This window comes from Cetorhinus maximus, chromosome 7 (assembly GCF_964194155.1).
Source record: "Cetorhinus maximus chromosome 7, sCetMax3.hap1.1, whole genome shotgun sequence".
NCBI lineage: Eukaryota > Metazoa > Chordata > Chondrichthyes > Lamniformes > Cetorhinidae > Cetorhinus > Cetorhinus maximus.
In genome coordinates this window covers 45039545-45059406 of record NC_135885.1, presented here as the reverse complement: position 1 = coordinate 45059406, position 19862 = coordinate 45039545, and the positions used below count along the sequence as shown (strand labels likewise).

General features: G+C 41.7%; 1 protein-coding gene across 3 annotated transcripts in view; it reads right to left on the bottom strand.

Moving 5' to 3' along the window:
• LOC144682758 (spermatogenesis-associated protein 13-like) overlaps positions 1-19862 on the bottom strand; it is a 342817-nt gene that overhangs the window by 6066 nt on the left and 316889 nt on the right. For all 3 annotated transcript variants that reach the window (XM_078545414.1, XM_078545416.1, XM_078545417.1), the window contains 2 exons: positions 19645-19774; positions 12959-13325 (listed from right to left, as the gene is read on the bottom strand). In XM_078545414.1, the coding sequence (XP_078401540.1) occupies positions 12959-13325; positions 19645-19774 (497 nt within the window). The remainder of the gene's footprint in view (positions 1-12958; positions 13326-19644; positions 19775-19862) is intronic.

Below are 19862 nucleotides of genomic sequence, written 5' to 3'. Positions count from 1 at the left end.
AAATAGTGGGAACAGGACAATTAATGTTAAAAAGACAAGCCTTAAGGCTTTGTGCCTTAACGCAAGGAGCATTCGCAATAAAGTGGATGAATTAACCGTGCAAATAGATGTAAACAGGTATGCTATAGTCGGGATTATGGAGACATGGCTACAGGGTGGCCAGGGATGGGAACTGAACATCCAGGGATATTCAGTATTTAGGAAGGACAGACAAAAAGGAAAAGGGGGTGGAGTTACATTGCTGGTTAAAAAGGAAATTAACGCAATAATAAGGAAAGATATTAGCTCCGACGATGTGGAATCTGTATGGGTAGAGCTGAGAAACACTAAGGGGCAAAAAACGTTAGTGGGGGTTGTATATAGACCCCCAAACTGTAATGGTGATGTTGCGAATGGCATTAAACAGGAAATTAGAGACGCATGCAATAAAGGAACATTTGTAATTATGGGTGACTTTAATCTGCATATAGATTGGGCAAATCAAATTAGTAATAATACAGTAGAGGAGGAATTCCTGGAGTGTATACGGGATGGTTTTCTGGACCAATACGTTGAGGAACCAAATAGAGAACAGGACATCCTAGACTGGGTACTGTGTAATGAGAAAGGAATAATTGGCAATCTAGTTGTGCGAGGCCCCTTGGTGATGAGCGGCCATAATATGATAGAATTCTTCATCAAGATGGAGTGGTGGCGTAGTTGATTCTGAGACTAGGGTCCTGAATCTTAATAAAGGAAATTACGATGGTATGAGGTGCGAGTTGACTATGATGGATTGGGAAACGTTACTTAAAGGGATGACGTTGGATAGGCAATGGCAAACATTCAAAGAGCGCGTGGGTGAACAATTGTTTATTCCTGGAGAAGTAAAACAGGAAAGCTGGCCAAACCATGGCTTACAAGGGAAATTAGAGATAGTATTAGATCCAAGGAAGAGACATACAAATTGTCTAAAAAAAAACAGACCTGAGGATTGGGTGCAGTTTAGAATTCATCAAAGGAGGACCAAGGGATTGATTAAGAAGGGGAAAATAATGTACGAGAGTAAGCTTGCGGGGAACATAAAAACTGACTGTAAAAGTTTCTATAGGTATGTGAAGGGAAAAAGGTTGGTGAAGACAAATGTAGGTCCCTTACAGACAGAAACAGGGGAATTTATAAAGGGGAACAAAGAAATGGCTGACCAACTAAATATATATTTTGGTTCTGTCTTCACAAAGGAGGAAACAAATAACATACTAGAAATGTTGGGGAACACAGGGCTTAGTGAGAGGGAGGAACTGAAAAAAATCAGTATTAGAAGGGAAATGGCGTTGGGGAAATTGATGGGATTGAAGGCCAATAAATCCCCAGGGCCTAATAATCTACATCCCAGACTACTTAAGGAAGTGGCCCTAGAAATAGTGGAAGCATTGGTGGTCATCTTCCGAGATTCTATAGACTCTGGAACAGTTCCTACAGATTGGAGGATAGCTAATGTAACCCCACTATTTAAAAAGGGAGGTAGAGAGAAAACGGAATTATAGACCAGTCAGCCTGACGTCGGCAGTGGGGAAAATTCTAGAGTCCATTATAAAAGATTTAATAGCTGAGCACTTGGAAAACAGTGGCAGAATCAGACAGAGTCAGCATGGATTTATGAAAGGGAAATCATGCTTGACAAATCTACTGGAATTTTTCGAGAATGTAACTAGCAGAGTTGATGAGGGGGAGCCAGTGGATGTGGTTTATTTGGACTTCCAGAAGGCTTTCGATAAAGTCCCACATAAGAGATCAGCGTGTAAAATTAAAGCGCATGGGATTGGGGGTAGTGTATTGAGATGGATAGAAAACTAGTTGGCAGGCAGGAAACAAAGAGTAGGAATAAACGGGTCTTTTTCCGAACGGCAGGCAGTGACTAATGGGGTACCGCAGGGATCGGTGCTGGGACCCCTGCTATTCACAATATATCTTAATGATTTAGATGAGGGAACTAAATGTAATATCTCCAAATTTGCAGATGACACAAAGCTGGGTGGGAGGGTGAGCTGTGAGGAGGATGCAGAGATGCTTCAGTGTGATTTGGACAAGCTGAGTGAGTGGGCAATTGCATGGCAGGTGCAATATAATGTGGATAAGTGTGAGGTTATCCACTTTGGTAGCAAAAACAGGAAGGCAGATTATTATCTGAATGGCTATAAATTGAGAGAGGGGAATGTGCAACGAGACCTGGGTGTCCTCGTACACCAGTCGCTGAAGGTAAGCATGCAGGTGCAGCAGGCAGTAAAGAAGGCAAATGGTATGTTGGCCTTCATAACGAGAGGATTCGAGTACAGGAGCAGGGATGTCTTGCTGCAATTATACAGGGCCTTGGTAAGACCACACCTGGAATACTGTGTGCAGTTTTGGTCTCCTTATCTGAGGAAGGATGTACTTGCTATAGAGGGAGTGCAGCGAAGGTTTACCAGACTGATTCCTGGGATGTCGGGACTGACATATGAGGAGAGATTGAGTCGGTTAGGATTATATTCGCTGGAGTTCAGAAGAATGAGGGGGGATCTCATAGAAACCTATAAAATTCTAACAGGACTAGACAGGGTAGATGCAGGAAGGATGTTCCCGATCGTGGGAGAGTCCAAAACCAGGAGTCACAGTCTGACGATATGGGGTAGACCATTTAGGACTGAGATGAGGAGAAATTTCTTCACCCAGAGAGTGGTGAGCCTGTGGAATTCACTGCCACAGAAAGTAGCTGAGGCCAAAATATTGTATGTTTTCAAGAAGGAGTTAGATATAGCTCTTGGGGCGAAAGGGATCAAAGGATTTGAGGAGAAAATGGGATCAGCCTATTAAGTTGGATGATCAGCCATGATCATGATGAATGGCGGAGCAGGCTCGAAGGGCCGAATGGCCTACTCCTGCTCCTATTTTCTATGTTTCTATCTATCATCGCCCCTCAACTTATGAATCAATTCTCCTCATGTTGAACACCACTTGGAGGAAGCACTGAGGATGGCTAGGGCACAGAATGCACTCTAGGTGGGGGACTTCAATGTCCATCACCAAGAGTGACTCAGTAGCTTGACTATTGACTGAGCTGGCCAACTCCTAAAGGACATAGCTGCTAGACTGGGTCTTTGGCAGGTGATGAAGGAAAAACCTTCTCGACCTTGTCCCTATTGCAGGTGAATTGGTCCATGACGGTGTTGGTAGGAGTGACCGCTTTGTCTTTGTGAAGACAAAGTCCCATCTTCACATTGAGGATACCCTCCATCATGTTATGTGGCACTACCACCATGCTGAATGGGATAGGTTTCAAACAGGTCTAGCAACTCAAGACTGGGCAACCATGAGGCACTGTGGGCCATCAGCAGCAGCAGAATTGTATTCAACCACAATCTGTAACCTCATGGCCTGGCATATCCCCCATTCTACCATTATCACCAAGCTAGGGGCTCAACCCTGGTTCAATGAAGAGTTTAGGAGTACATGCCAGGAGCAGCACCAAGCATACCTGAAAATAAGGTGTCAACCTGGTGAAGCTACAACATAGAACTACTTGCATCCCAAACAGCAGAAGCAGCATGCAATAGACAGAGCTAAACAATCCCACAATCAACGAATCTGATCAGATCTAAGCTCTGCAGTACTGCCACATCCAGTCGTGAATTGGTGGTGGACAATTAAACAACTCACTGGAGGGAGAGGCTCCACAAATATCCCTATTCTCAATGAAAGGGGAACCCAGCACATCAGTGCAAAAGACAAGGCTGCAGCATCTTCGGCCAGAAGTGCCGAGTGAATGATCCATCTCGGCCTCCTCCTGAAGTCCCCAGCATCACAGATGCCAGTCTTCAGCCAATTTGATTCACTCCATGTGATATCAAAAAATGGCTGAAAGCACTGAACACTACAAAGGCTATGGGCCCTGACAACATTCTGGCATTAGTACTGAAGACTTGTGCTCCAGAACTAGCTGCACCCTTAGCCAAGCTGTTCCAGTACAGCTACATCACTGGCATCTACCTGCCACTGTGGAAAATTGCCCAGGTATGACCTATCCACAAAGAGCAGGATAAATCCAACCTGGCCAATTACCGCCCCCATCAGTCTAAGCTCGATCATCAAAGTGATGGAGAGTGTGTTGTCAATAGTGCTATCAAGCGGCACTTACTCAGCAATAACCTGCTCACTGACACTCATTTTGGCTTCTGCCAGGACCACTCAGCTACTGACCTCATTAAAGCCTTTGTCCAAACATGGACAAAAGAGCTGAAAGAGGCAAGGCGAGAGTGACCGACCTTGACATCAAGGCAGCACTTGACCAAGTGTGGCATCAAGGAGCCCCAGCAAAACTGGAGTTGATGAGAATCAGGGAGAAAACCTTCCGCTGGTTGGAGTAATAATAGCACAAAGGAAGATGGTTGTGATTGTTGGAGGTCAATCATCTCAGTCCCAGTTCATCACTGCAGGAATTCCTCAGGGCAGTTTCCTAGGCCCAGCCATCTTACATTGTTTCATCAATGACCTTCCCTTCATCATAAGGTCAGAAATGGGGATGTGCGCAGATGATTGCACAATATTCTGCACCATTCATGACTCCACGGGTACTAAAGAGCTCCATGTCCATATGCAGTAAGACCTGTACAGTATTCAGACTTGGACTGATAAATAGAAAGTAACATTCAGGCCACAGAAGTGCTAGGCAACGAACATCTCCAACAAGAGAGGATCTAACTATCTCCCCTTGGCATTCAATGGCATTACCATCGCTGAATCCCCCACCATCAACATGCTGGGGGGGTTACCATTAACCAGAAACAGAACTGGACCTGCCATATAAATGCTATGGCTTTTATTTTTTCTTCATTTACAGGATGTGGGCTCTGCTGGCTAGGCAAGCATTTATTGCTCATCCCTAATTGCCCTTGAAGGGGTGGTGGTGAGCTGCCTTCTTGAATTGCTGCAGTCCCTGTACAGTAGATACACCCACATGGCTGTTAGGGAGGGAGTTCCTGGATTTTGACCCAGCAACAGTGAAGGAATGGGAATACACTGCCAAGTTAGGATGGTGAGTGGCTTGAAGTGGAGCATCCAGGTAGTGGTGTTCCCATGCATCTGCTTCTCTTGTCCTTCTAGATGGTAGTGATTGTGGTTTTGGAAGGTGCTGCCTAAGGAGCAATGGTGAATTTCTGCAGTGTATCTAGTAGATGGTACACACTGTAGCTACTGTTAATCAGTGGTGGAGGAATGTTTGTGGATGGGGTGCCAATCAAGCGCTGCAGGATTCCTAGCCTACTGCAAGAGCAGGTCAGAGGCTGGGAATTCTGCGGGGATAACTTACCTCCTGACTCCCCAAAGCCTGTCCACCATCTATGAGGCACAAGTCAGGAGTGTGATGGAATAGTCTCTGCTTGCCTAGATGAGTGTAGCTCCAGCAATACTCAAGAAGCTTGACACCTTCCAGGACAAAGCAGCCCACTTGATTGGCATCCCACCTTAAACATTCACTCCCTCCACCACCAATGCATAGTGGCAGCAGTGTGTACCATCTACAAGGTTAACTGCAGCAACTCACTAAGGCTCCTTCAATAGCACCTTCCAAATGCTAGAACCTCTACCACCTTGGACAAAGACAGCAGATGCATGGAAACACCACCACCTGCAAGTTCCCCTCCAAGCCACTCACCATCCTAACCTTGAGTTGCATTGTTACTCCTTCACTGTCATTGGGTCAATATCCTGAAACTCCCCCTCTAACAACTGTGTGGGTGTTCGTACAACACATGGACTGCAGCAGTCCAAGAAGGCAGCTCACCAGCACCTTTCAAGGGCAATTAGGGATGGGCACTAAATGCTGGCCTAGCCAGCGACGCTCACATCCCATGAACAAATCATTTTTAAAAAATCAACACAAGGTGATAACTGCAGGGCAGGAAATGCTTTTGGCAGTTTTTACATCATGCATATCTCTAACTGGGGCTTAGTTGATAAATTGATGACTGCCCTCCTCACTGTTTGTAAAACCTTCTTCTTATGTGTAATTAGTACATTTCAAGATTTTGGGCCCTATTTCCAAGTCCAAATGTAGGTTAACACTTCACCTTAGCACTGACAAGTATTGGATTTTTAGAGGAAGTACTGCATTGTCAACTTTCAAATGAAACCTTAAACCAGAGGTCTGTCCCCTCAGATGGGCATTAAAAATTCTATGGCATTATTTCAAAAAAATAGGGGCATTCTCTCTGTCAAAGTCAATTTTCATTTGGTCTTTTTCCGAATGGCAGGCAGTGACTAGTGAGGTACTGCAGGGATCGGTGCTGGGACCCCTGCTATTCACAATATATCTTAATGATTTAGATGAGGGAACTAAATGTAATATCTCCAAATTTGCAGATGACACAAAGCTGGGTGGGAGGGTGAGCTGTGAGGAGGATGCAGAAATGCTTCAGTGTGATTTGGACAAGCTGAGTGAGTGGGCAAATGCATGGAAGATGCAGTATAATGTGGATAAATGTGAGGTTATCCACTTTGGTGGCAAAAACAGGAAGGCAGATTATTATCTGAATGGCTATAAATTGAGAGAGGGGAATGTGCAACGAGACCTGGGTGTCCTCGTACACCAGTCGCTGAAGGTAAGCATGCAGGTGCAGCAGGCAGTAAAGAAGGCAAATGGTATGTTGGCCTTCATAGCGAGAGGATTCGAGTACAGGAGCAGGGATATCTTGCTGCAATTATACAGGGCCTTGGTGAGACCACACCTGGAATACTGTGCGCAGTTTTGGTCTCCTTATCTGAGGGAGGATGTTCTTGCTATAGAGGGAGTGCAGCGAAGGTTTACCAGATTGATTCCTGGGATGGCGGGACTGACATATGAGGAGAGATTGAGTCGGTTAGGATTATATTTGCTGGAGTTCAGAAGAATGAGGGGGGACCTCATAGAAACCTATAAAATTCTAACAGGACTAGACAGGGTAGATGCAGGAAGGATGTTCCCAATGGTGGGGGAGTACTTCTGCTCCTATTTTCTATGTTTCTATTCCTCATCCAAAACCACCCAAAAACAGTTTAATTAGTCATTCAGTTCTTTGCTGTTTGTGGGCCCTTCCTGTGCACAAATTGGCTGCAGGTATTTGCCTACAAAGCAACAACGAAAGTGATTTGAAAGTAATTCAATGCCTGTAAAGTATTTTGTCCAGAGGATCAGAAAGATGCCATATAATGGAAATTGTTTGTTTTACATTCTGCTTTCAAAGCTGCGAGTGCTTGTAATTTAGCTCTAAACAATAATAAAATCAATGTATTATATAAAAGGATAGAATGACTCTTAAAATGCTTAATGAATTATATCAGCATGCCTGGATCCAGTTATAATCCTAATTCACCTGAATACAACTATTGTTCTTGATGCCCCATGTGCAATGCCATTGGAAATCAAGAAATTATCTAATTCGGTTTTGAAAGTATTTATTAACACAACTTCAATAGCTTGTGGCAAAACAACTCTACATTTTGATCAACCTCTGTGTAAAAGAATAATTGCCACCTTTTCTAATTATCTTAATTTTTGCCCTTCATCTTATAGTAATGATCTCTCATTGTTTACCTTATCGTAGCCTTTGATAACTTTGAAGAATTTGTTCAGCCACCCATTAACCTTTTCAGATTTGATGAAAAAGCACCAACTATAATGTAACCCTGCATCTCTGCCCACATCATATTACATGTATGCTGCATAGTTTACACTGCTTTTATATCTTTCCCATAATGAGATGCCCAAAACTATACATAATACTTTAGCAACAAGTTAAAACTTTGTACAAGTTTAATATTACCTCTTTGCTTTTGTATTCTAAGTATGTCAAAAAAAATTCTGTTCATCTTATGACTTAATGTATATAATTGCAGTGTTTATTTTAATGACTTGTATATCTACATGATTATTTCCTTTCCTATGTTTTCTTTCACCAACTGCTTGCCCTACCAGCACATCTCTAAATCATCCAATTTGACAGACACTTTGGATCAAAGATGATTCTGGTGCACATCTAACTCAACGTCATCGGTGTCAAAGCTGTACATTCTATTTTATTGAGCATTTTTCTTTCTGTTTACAGCTACAATGGAGTAGGTTAATTTGTGTAATTTCACATATTGCACACAGCATAAAGATTTTAAGTTGCTAATAGTGCAATTTGAGGTAATAACAAATGGTACATATAGTCACGTGAAGTTATTTTAATCTATGTACTAAATAGTCTGTTTTATCCAACGTAGGCAAAAGTTGTTAGATCAACCATACAATTAGCATGGAATGTAATCAGAAAAGGCTTTTACACCCACCCACCCCCCATTGACACCACCAACTCTCAAATGGTTGAATAAAACACTGGTTTGAAGAAAAGTTCTGGGAGATCTTTTATGGGCCTAGGTTAATTACCTACTGACCATTTTCTTGCTATTTTTACAAAACAAGGCATACTAGATGAAAAACTTGAAGTCAGCTGTGAGTGACTGTTTTTACAGTGTGTCCAGCATTCCTTGGCCTGGATTTTTTTTGTTCCCTAGTCAGATAGTGGGAGTCAGGAAATTTCCTGGCTGCCGCACCCACCTCGGGGGAAAAGTACCCCAAATGGCAGGATGGAGTCAGGCCCATCGCCACCCCAATGCAGATTGGAGCGGCCACGGCACTGACGACAGCCAAGGGAGACTGTTTAAAAGGCAAGCCTTGGTTCTCTGGGACTTTGTCCCAGTGTTTTTCTTAAACATTAGGCCCTATAGCCCCTCAACCCCATGCCAAAACATGCAAACCCACCTATGCCCATGGCCTCTTACAGCCCCTATGCCAACTTAGTGCCAACTCATCATCCCCTACCCACCACCTTTTGCCTTTGAACCCTCCATGCCAACTCACCCATCTACCTTGGGCAGATCTTGAGAACCACACTGAGATGAAATAACTAAAGCTCTAAATATCTATTACAGAGTTCACTATATAAAAAATCACTCCCAGTCAAGAGCCATTCAAAGCGTCTAAATCTCAAGTATTTAATCCCTTATTAAAACCAATAGGCTTGTATTCAGAGCCACATATCAAAGGCAGCTAATCCTTTAATAATCTCTTTCAGCTGTCAATCAAACTGTGAATTTACAAAGCCCAACATGATAATGGTAGGCTGTGGATAGCAGCTAAGCATCAATAACGCAATTATGATAGCACTTAGGGTTACATAAACAAATAGCTATTGAAACATGTTAGAATTGATTTTTTTTCCAACTCTAAGACACAGCCAGGCAGTTTTTTTCTCCCATTTTTAAAGAGCTGGCAATTTAAATAACTTGACAGTTCTACAGAGCTTATGTGCCCTTCAAGAGTATTTATAACTTCTCTAAAGATTCATAACTTCACACTGCAAGATAAGGCCCTTCTGCCAGCGAAAACGAAGTCTGCTTGAACTCAGCATCATGTTCAAACGGCCCTGCTGAATTCAGGGTTCCCCATCAGAGTCATGCCTGCCTCCTTCTCCCTTACCCTGGAGAAAATAGGACCTGCCTGAAATTGGGGAGAGGGGAAGGGACTTCGGATTCTGCCCGCCATTTTGGAAGCCTCTGGAGTCTCCATGAAAATCCAGGGCAATATGTAAGAAACCTAAAAGGACCATGTTTAACCAACCTGACAGTCATTTTTTCCTGGGTTTTTTTGGAGAAACAGAAAATAAGACAATGTTTTTGTTTCTCCTGTTTCTCCTTATACTTGTGTGCCTATAGAAAGCAATACTATTTCCTCTTATGTTCTTGATAATTTTATACATATTTCCTCTTTGCTACATTCATCTTTTTAACCACCTTCCTAAGCTGCTCTGTTTGTCATCCTCCCCTTTATTGTATATATAATTTGCATTTGTATAGAATACAAAAGCAAAGTTGTTAGGCTAACTTTCTATAAATCACTAGTTAGGGCTTAGATGGAGTATTTTGACCAATTCTGGGCATTACTGTAGGCACAGTAAGGCTTTCAAGACAGAATGCAGTGGAAAATTACCAGAAGGGCTGAGGGGTTTCAGTTATGTGGAGAAAGCAGAAAAGATTGGGATTGTTCTCATTGGAGCAGTAATGGATAAGGGGCTATTTATTTGAGGTGTTCAAACCAAGTAGGTTTGATGGTGCAATTAAGAACAAACTATGTTCACCAGCAGGAGGGCTGATAACCAGAGATAAAAACAAAAAACTACTGCGGATGCTGGAAATCCAAAACAAAAACAGAATTACCTGGAAAAACTCAGCAGGTCTGGCAGCATTGGTGGAGAAGAAAAGAGTCGACGTTTCGAGTTCTCATGACCCTTCAGCAGAACAGTTCTGCTGAAGGGTCATGAGGACTCGAAACGTCGACTCTTTTCTTCTCCACCAATGCTGCCAGACCTGCTGAGTTTTTCCAGGTAATTCTGTTTTTGTTTTGGGCTGATAACCAGGACAGATTTAAGATAATTGGCAAAAGACCTGGGAGGAGAGGATTAGAGTTTATTTTGCGCAGTGAGTTCTGATGATCTGGAAGAACTGTCTTAAAGGGTGGTGAAAGCAGATTCAATAGCATCTTTCTAAAGGTAACTGCATAATTATTTGAAAAAGAAAATAAGTGGAGGACTATAGGAAAGAACAGAAGAATGTGACTAATTGAATAGCTCTACGAAAGAGCTAGCAAAGTCATGATGGGCAGAATACCTCAATTCTATTAATTTTCTTCATTTTGCACGGAGAATTGTAAAAATATGGAGTAGTTGAAGCACATAGTATTATTGCATTTAAGAGGAGACTTAATGCTAACAAAGGGGGATGGAGTGGGCAGGATAATAAGGTGATGTTTAGAATGAGAGGAGTTTTCTGTGAAATATAGACTAGTTGGGCTGAATAACCTGTTTCTATACTGTAAATTCTGTGCCATTCCATCTTATTAAAGGAAAAGAAATGTAGCGAAAGATCGCATTCGAGCTCATGGTGTAATGTTTGGAGGAAAGAAAATGATTTGTCTGTGTAACTGAAAATAAAGTTGCTGGACTGAGATGAAAAGATCCAATCTTATATCTGTGCTGCACCTGTATCTTTCTTTGAGCTTTCTGTTAACCTGTTCAATCATGAGCATGGATATTGATGGTGTACTTGCTGGATGAAAGCAGCTGGCAAAGAAGGTATTATGACAAAAAGTGCCACCTGAAGCATTAACCTACTTTCCTCTTCCAAATGCTTACTGATATACTATAAAACAATTTTCAATAAAACATCACATGTACACAACACAACATGTCACTATGTTTCCATCCATAGTACTATGATCTGTATTTTGATGTAATATACAGAAGCTGAACATTTCTGTAATTCAGAAGGAATACTTAACTCAAACCTGAAGTATTCACCTCTTCAATCAGATTGTGAAGACTATGTAAATATTCTTGCTTCTTTAAATAGAAAGACACTTAATCCCATTAGTGGTAACACAGTAGTTTAAGCAGCTTTAGTGCCTTAAATTAATTCCAAAGATTATCTTTAAATACCTCATTACAATACCTTAAATGTCTTCAGCGCGAGCATACTAATCAGATTGTAACTGTTTCTGACATTTAAATATTTACTTATTGAGCAAATCTGACCTGTTACTAAAATATGACTTTTATGCTTTTAAGGTGATGAAATCTCTGATACATTCACCAACTTCCAGACCTTATCTTGGGCCATAGGCGAGCCAGGTGGCCTGGCCCTAGACTCTTGCCAATGCTACAATCAATTGCCAAACTAAGAAGGATTCGCCCTCTTTGATTTTCCTTCTCTTTCTTCCATCAAACAACTAAGATCAAGAGCTTAGCAAAGAGTCAGAACAGGAGGTAAAGCCACTGAATCATTACATCGGCACTCTATCAAACTATGCCATAGTGACACTTTGTTCGGACATACATAGCAGTCACAAAGCAACTAACATATACTGGGTTGAGAATTCCTTAGAGATTCGGCATTCGCTTCAGAGACAATGATTTAATTTTTAAAATTTTTTTGAATAGTCACTTGTTTTGTAGCAGCCAATTTATGTTTGATAATGTCCCCAAAATATGCTGACCAATCATTGTTTTTTGATGACTTTGGTTGAAGATGAATATTGATGAGGACAACAGAAGAATTTCCTGCTATCTTTCAAAAAAGGTGGCATGGGATCTATCATGTCCATCTATTTTGGTGGACAAGGCTTCGGTTAATATCTCCTTTTCAAAGACAACACTTATGACAAAGCAGCATTCCATCTCTACTAGAATGAAGTATCAACCTAAATTATGAGCACAAGTCATGAAGTGCTGTTTACATCTTGAACCCAGAACCTCCTGATTCAGAGGCAATGATCCTACCATTCAGCCAACCTAATCTGAGGGTCAGGTATGATTAAAACAGATTCTCAAAAGCAATTACAATTCATTGTAATTGAATATAAAAGATATGTTGGGCAAAGTACTAGTTTATGGAATTATGGGGAGCAAATTAGAGAAAAAGCATAGATGATTCAAATACATTATATTTGTAGCTTCCACTTTAAATTTTGCTTTCATTGCCAATGTAGCAATGTTACTACACAGTGATCCATAGTGCCTCTCCGAAGGCTGAACAAATTTAGTCAATGGGTAGCCAAGCAATGCATGCAGATGGTCCATATTTCTTTCCAATGTGTGCTAAATTAGTTAACCTCAAATAGGTGCAACAATTGGACCTTGATACCTCCGGTTGGGGAAGAGGAATGTTAGTAAGGAAGTTAGAAGTTTGTGTATGTTGCCTGAGACTGAACTTTGTTTGGTTACTATGTCCCCACCTACACCCATGTAGTTGAATAATCTGTAAAGTCTCACTGGCAAGATTCTTCCGTGAAGAATGACTGCCCACATAGGAAGGTAGGAAATCAATTGCTGCACCTATTTATCCTTGAGTAATGTTCAGAAATCAAACTTACCCATTTCTTTGTCTTCTTCTACCCTTTTTCTTTCATCTAAACATGCTTGGAGCCATCGCTGTTTGTCTTCTGGCTTTTTGGCACAGAATAGGTAGACTTCCTCTTTACTTCTCAGTTTGAAGGCATTTTTTACATTAATGTTAAAATCCTTGTCTTTACCATCTTCTATGTCCAATACTTTTATCTCATCCATGTCAATATGTCCTTTATAGTACAACATATCTCGTCTCAACAAGTCTTTTTTACAGAAAAACAATTGATGGTCAAACAGAAAAAACGTTCTCTGTTGGCTCTTTCCTTGGCCTGAGATTTTAGTCAACTCTCCGGAATGGATCAATTCTGAACTTCTAGTTAAAACATCTTGCCCCTGAAAAGGCAAATTACGTGATACATAAAGCCGCTCCAACAATACAATGTGTAATCCAGTAAGCATTACATCAGGATTTGGCACTTTTCAAAAAGTCTTCAATGCATTTCTTTTAATGTTGCAGTACCAGTTGAGACCACAAGGTGCCTCCAATGAGTTAATAGAGCTCACTCTAGTGGTTGAAACCAGGAACTACAGAATTTCAATATATCAGCGCAAGAATGCGAGCGAGAGCTTGGAGGAAACTTTGGGGCTAAAACTGGCACAAGGTGAAGGGCGAGAGAGGCTGTAGCTTCAGAGATGTGCTCAGAAACAAAAATCAAGGTATAACATCAAAGGAAAGTCTTAAGTTGTTTGGCTGGTGAGTATTGCTCCTTAGGGACTGAGTCTAAACAGCTGGCAGGTTAAAAACGATAAATATGTAAAATATTAATAATAAATAACAAGTGAATAGCTGGTGAATCTTGTCTTGTATTTTTAAGGTTTATTACTCCTAGTATGGTGCAATAAGTAATAGTAGGATTTATAGTATTAGTAAGGATTATGAATAGTAGTAAGGTTTATTAACAGCAGTAAGGTTTATTAGTATTGGTAAGGTTTATTAGCAATAGCAAGGTTAACTAATAAATAGAAAAATATCAGGGCTCCTTCGACCCCTAGAGTGCACATTCTGTGCTATGTAAGAACTTCAGGACACCTCCTGTGTCCTGGATAACATTTGTGTAAGAAATGTCATCAGTTGCAGCAACATTGGTACGAATGACATAGCAGAAAGAGGAATATGGTCCGGCAGTCAGAATTTAGGGAGCAGAACCTCAAAAATAGTCACCTCCGGATTACTCACAGTACCATGCACAAGTGAGTGTAAAAAATAGGAGCATAAAGCAGATGAATGCATGGCTTGAAAGGTGGTGCGGTGGTGGGCAACTTCAGATTCTTGGGATATTGGGTCCAACGCTGTGAGAGATGGAACCTGTACTCCAAGCGAGTTGCACTTAAGTAGGGCCAGGACTGAGTTCCTTGTTGGGCGTTTTGCTAGTGTTATTGGGGAGGGTTAAGCTAAATTGGCAGGGGTGTGGGAGCTAGGAGATAATATCAGAAAGGAATACCAAGTTGCACAGAACACCAGGACAGCCAGTTAGTACTAGGATAAGGAATAGTAAGTTAATAAGTAGAGTCAGAGTAAAGGAGAAAGTAATAAACTCTAAATCAGGGTTACTGTGCAGGTATGTGAATGAATGGAGTGTGGTAAATAAGATTGGTGAGTTACAGGCATAGATTGACATGTGGAGATATGATATTGTGGCTATAACAGAGACCTGGCTCAAAGAAGGGCAGGACTAAGTGTTAATATTCCTGGATACAAGGTGTGAAGGAGAGATAGGAAAGGAAGAAAAGGCGGAGGGGGTGGCGATATTGATTAAGGAGTGCATTGAAGAATGGAGAAAGCGGGTGTCTCAGAGGTTTCAGGGACAGAAACTTGTTGGCTAGAGCTAAGGAACAAAAAAGATGCAATTATATTGCTTGGTGTAGTCGATAGGCCACCAACTAGTGGGAAAGATGTAGAGGAATAAATTTGCAGGGAAATTACTTAGAGACGCAAAACTTATAGGGTAGTTATAATGGGGGGGCTTTAATTATCTGAAAATAGACTGGAATAGTAGTAGTGTAAGGGCAGAGAGGGGCAAGAGTTCCTAAAGTGTGTATAGGAAAATTTTCTACAGCACTATGTTTCCATCCAATGAGAAAAGAGGCACTGCTAGGCCTGGTTCTTGGGAATGAGGTGGGCTAAGTAAATCAAATGTCATTAGGAGAACATTTGGGGATAGGTGATCATGGCATCATAAGGTTTAGGCTGACTATGGAAAAGGACAAAGAAAAATCCAGGGTAATAATAATTAACCGGGGGAGGGTGGGGGTGGGGAAGAGAGCCAACTTCAATGGGGTAAAAACAGATCTGGGCTGAAGAAATTGGAGTCGAAGGTTGGCAAGAGGAACAGTAACTGATGAGCTACCCTCAAAGAACAGATGGTTTGGGCGCAGTCAAGGTATATTTCTGCGAAAAGGAAAGGGCAAACAAATCCAGAGCTCCCTGGATGACAAGAGATGGAAATTATGATAAAGTAGAAAAACTGTGCTTATGACAGGTGTCAGGTGGATAATGCAATTGAGAACAAGGCTAAATACAAAAGGTTCAGGGGGAAAGTGAATAAACAAATAAGAGAAGCAAAGAGGGGATTTGAAAAGAGACTCGCAGCTAACATAAAAGGGAATCCCAAAGTCTTCTATAGACACCTAGATAGGACAAAAACGGTAAAAGGAGGGGTAGGACCGATTAGGGACCAAAAAGGTGATTTAAGCATGGAGGGAGAGGGCATAGCTGAGGCATTAAATAAATACTTTGCATCTGTCTTTACCAAGGAAGAAAATGCTAACCAGGCCATGGTGAAAGAGGAGCTAATTCAGACACTAGAAGGGTTTCAATTGATAAGGAGGTATTGCATGAGGTGTCTGTTCTTGAATTTGATAAGGCACTAGGACTGGAACAGATGTATTCAAGGATACTGAGGAAAGTGAGAGTGGAAATCGTGGAGGCACTGGCCATAATTTTTGAGTCTTCCCTAGACTCAGAGATGGTGCCAGAGGACTTAAGAATTGCAAGCATTACACCCTTGTTCAAAAAGGATGTAAAGATAAACCCAGCAACTGTAGGCCAGTCAATTTAACTTCAATGGTGGGAAAATTTCTAGAAATAATAATTTGGGACAAAATGAATAGTCATATGGACAATTTTTTAAAATTCATTTACAGGATGTGGCTAGGCCAGCATTTATTGCCCATCCCTGATCGCCCTTGAAAGTGGTGGTGAGCTGCCTTCTTGAACCGCTGCAGTCCCTGTGGCATAGGTACACCCACTGTGCTGTTAGGAAGGGAATTCCAGGATTTTGACCCATAACAGTGAAGGAATGGTGATATATTTCCAAGTTAGGATGGTGAGTGGCTTGGAGGGGAACTTATGGGTGGTGATGTTTCCATGTATCTGCTGCTCTTGTTCTTCTAGATGGTAGCAGTCGTGGGTTTAGAAAGTGCAGACTAAGGAGGTTTGGTAAGTTTCTGCAGTGCATCTTGGTAGACACACTGCTGCCACTGTTTGTTGGTGGTGGAGGGAATGAATGTTTGTGGAAGGGGTGCCAATCAAGCGGGCTGCTTTGTCCTGGATGGTATCAAGCTTCTTGAGTGTTTTTGGAGCTGCACTCATCCAGGCAAGTGAACCGTATTCCATCACACTCCTGACTTGTGCCTTCTAGATAGTGGACAGGCTTTGGGGAGTCAGGAGGTGAGTTACTTGCCGCAGGATTCCTAGCCTCTGACCTGCTCTTGTAGCCATAGTATTTATATGGCTAATCCAGTTCAGTTTCTGGTCAATGGTAACCCTTAAGATGTTGATAGTAGGGGGTTCAGCAATGGTAATGCCATTGAATGTCAAGGGGCAATGGTTAGATTCTCTCTTGTTGGAGATGGTCATTGCTTGGCACTTGTGTGGCGTGAATGTAACTTGCTACTTGTCAGCCCAAGCCTGGATATAGCCCATGCATTTCGACATGGTCTGCTTTAGTATCTGAGGAGTCATGAATGGTGCTGAACATTGTGCAATCATCAGCGAACAGCCCCACTTCTGACCTTATGATGGAAGGAAGTTCATTGATTAAGGAAAATTAGCATGGATTTAAGGGCAAATCGTGTTTAACTAACTTGTTGCAGTTCTTTGAAGAGGTATCTGAGAGGGTTGGTAATGCTGTTGACATGATGTATATGGACTTCCAAAAGGCATTTGATACAGTGTTGCACAACAGACTTGTGAACAAAGTTATAGCTCATGGAATAAAATGGACAGTAACAACACGGATACAAAACTGGCTAAGTGACAAGAAACAGAGAGTAGTGGTCCAGCTTATATTTCACCTCTCTTCTATTTTTACTTAGTTCTGTTGAAGAGTCATACGGACTCGAAATGTTAACTGTGTTCCTCTCCGCAGATGCTGCCAGACCTGCTCAGTTTTTCCAGGTATATTTATTTTTATTTTTGTAGTAGTGGTTAATGGATGTTTTTCGGGCTGGAGGAAGGGGTGTAGTGGAGTTCCGCAGGGGTCAGTGTTGGGACCCTTTTCCTGATTTATATTAATGGCCTAGACCTTAGTGTACGGGGAACAATTTCATAGTTTGCAGATTAAACAAAACTGGGAAGCATTTTGAACTGTGAGGAGGATAGTTTAGAATTTCAAAAAGACATAGACAAGTTGGTGGACGAGCAGACAGGAGGTAGATAAAGTTCAATGCAGAGAAATGTGAAGTGACTCATTTTGTAGGCAGAACATGGAGAGATAATATAAAATTAAAAAGTTCAATTCTAAAGGGGGTGCATGAGCAGAGGGACCTGGATATAAATGTGCATAACTCATGGAAGGTTGAGTGAGCGATTAACAAAAAATAAGCCAGAATTTTACGTCCTGTGGGACGACATGTGCCCAACCCATCCGGCCGCGAAATAGTGCGAGCTGATGTCAGGCGAGCGTCCCGACGTCATCTCGCACTTGCCCGATATCTCGCTCAATGAGCACGTGCGGCAGTCAGAAGCACACCCGCCAACAATTAAGCAGGCAATTAAGCCCAATAAGGAGACAATTGAAAGCGATTTTTCGTGGCCCATCCATTTTTACAGTTGGCGGACAGGCCAATTGGCCAGGCAGCTTCTACATTTTTGCTCAAACCTCGATCCAGGGCGGGATGAAATCTCCGTCGGGAAATAAAATAAGAGATATCTGGGAACTCTTTTTTTTAATGAGGTATGCTTTCAGATGCTTGATTGTGCTGCAGGAACATATTTTGCAGCATTTTTGTTGATTTATTTATTATTTGGAGGTCTGCAGCTCCCTGAGGCAGCTGTCTACCTTCAGGGAGCTCAGTAGAAGCACTCACCAGCACCCACGGTGCCATCGGTGCCTGCCCTCTTTCCGCCCCACCACGGCAGTGCTGAGTCTTTCTCAGGGCGCGTTTCACTCTGGCTAGCTGTTAATTGGCCAGCCAGTGTGAAATCGCAGTCGGGGGCCCGTTTCCCGCCCGCCGATTGCGTGCCGGACAAGCAAAAAATTCAGGCCATATAAGTATCCGAGGCTTTATTAATAGGGCCACAGAGTCCAAGAACAAGGAGGTTATGTTGAACTTGTACAAGACACTAAGTTCGGCCTCAGCCAGAGTATTGTGTCCAGGTCTGGGCCCCGCACTTTAGGAAGGATATGAAGGCATTAGACAGAGTGCAAAAAAGATTCACGAGAATAGTTCCAGTGATGAGGAACTATAGTTATGAAGATAGATTGGAGAAGTTAGCTGTTTTTCTTGAAGAAGGCTGAGAGGAGATTTGATAGAGGTATTCAAGATCATGAGGAGTCTAGACAGAGCAGATAGGGAGAAATTGTTCCCACTTGTGAAAGGATAGATAACAAGAAGGCACAGATTTAAAATAATTGGCAAGAGAAGCAAAAGTGGTATGAGAAAAAACTTTTTCACATAGCAAGCGGTTAAGATCTGGAATGCGTTGCTTGAGAAAGTAGTGGAGGCAGGTTCAATCAAAGCATTCAAAAGGGAATTAGGCTGTTATCTGAAAAGGAAAAATGTGTAAGGTAATGGGGAAAAGGCAGGGAATTGCTCATTCAGAGAGCCAGTGCAGACACATTAGGCTGTATGGCCTCCTTCTGTGCTGTAACAATTCTGTGATTTGTAGAATTTTAGTTACTACCATAACTGCCATTCTCTTCCTGGTCACTAAGGGATCCCTATTAAATTAATTTATTTAATTCAAGTCTTTCAATATTAATTTGTGAATCTTAATTTTTAAAATTCTACAGTTATTGTTAAGCCAGGATGTCTAACTGTCATAGTACCATAAAACACTGCAATGGTTTGTCATTAGAGTTTCCTTGCTTGATGCAAAGGCACAAGCTCTTTATGAGGGCTGTTGTATTTTCAGGTTTGACACTAGAACCATCAGAGTGTTTCCTCCAGTATTGGCATTTTAACATTCCTGGGTACAGCAATATAGGCAAAGAGAAATTAAGGGGAAACAGTACATATTACACAAGGAGATAAGAGATATTTTCCCCACTACCTTTTCCAGGGTAATGCACTTCAATTAGGATTTGATTTAATTAACAGCAAATCTCAGCAATTAGATGTTGAGCTTGCTTGCCCAAAACTAACAGAAATATCAAAAAGATTTATACAAGCAAAGCAAACTAATTACAGATCAGAAATGTAAATGTACCTCCCAGTTTACAATGGACACTTGCCACTGAGCGATCTTGTTTATACTTTCTAATCGTCTTTTGCGTTCATTAATCAGGCATGCTACATTCTTCATGGCTTCATATGCAGCACTGATGTTTTTGAAATCACTGTGGAATGGCAACAGATTTGATTAATCTTTAACACTATTCAACAACTGCCATAGCATAGATTCTTATATTTCAAATACAATTTAGA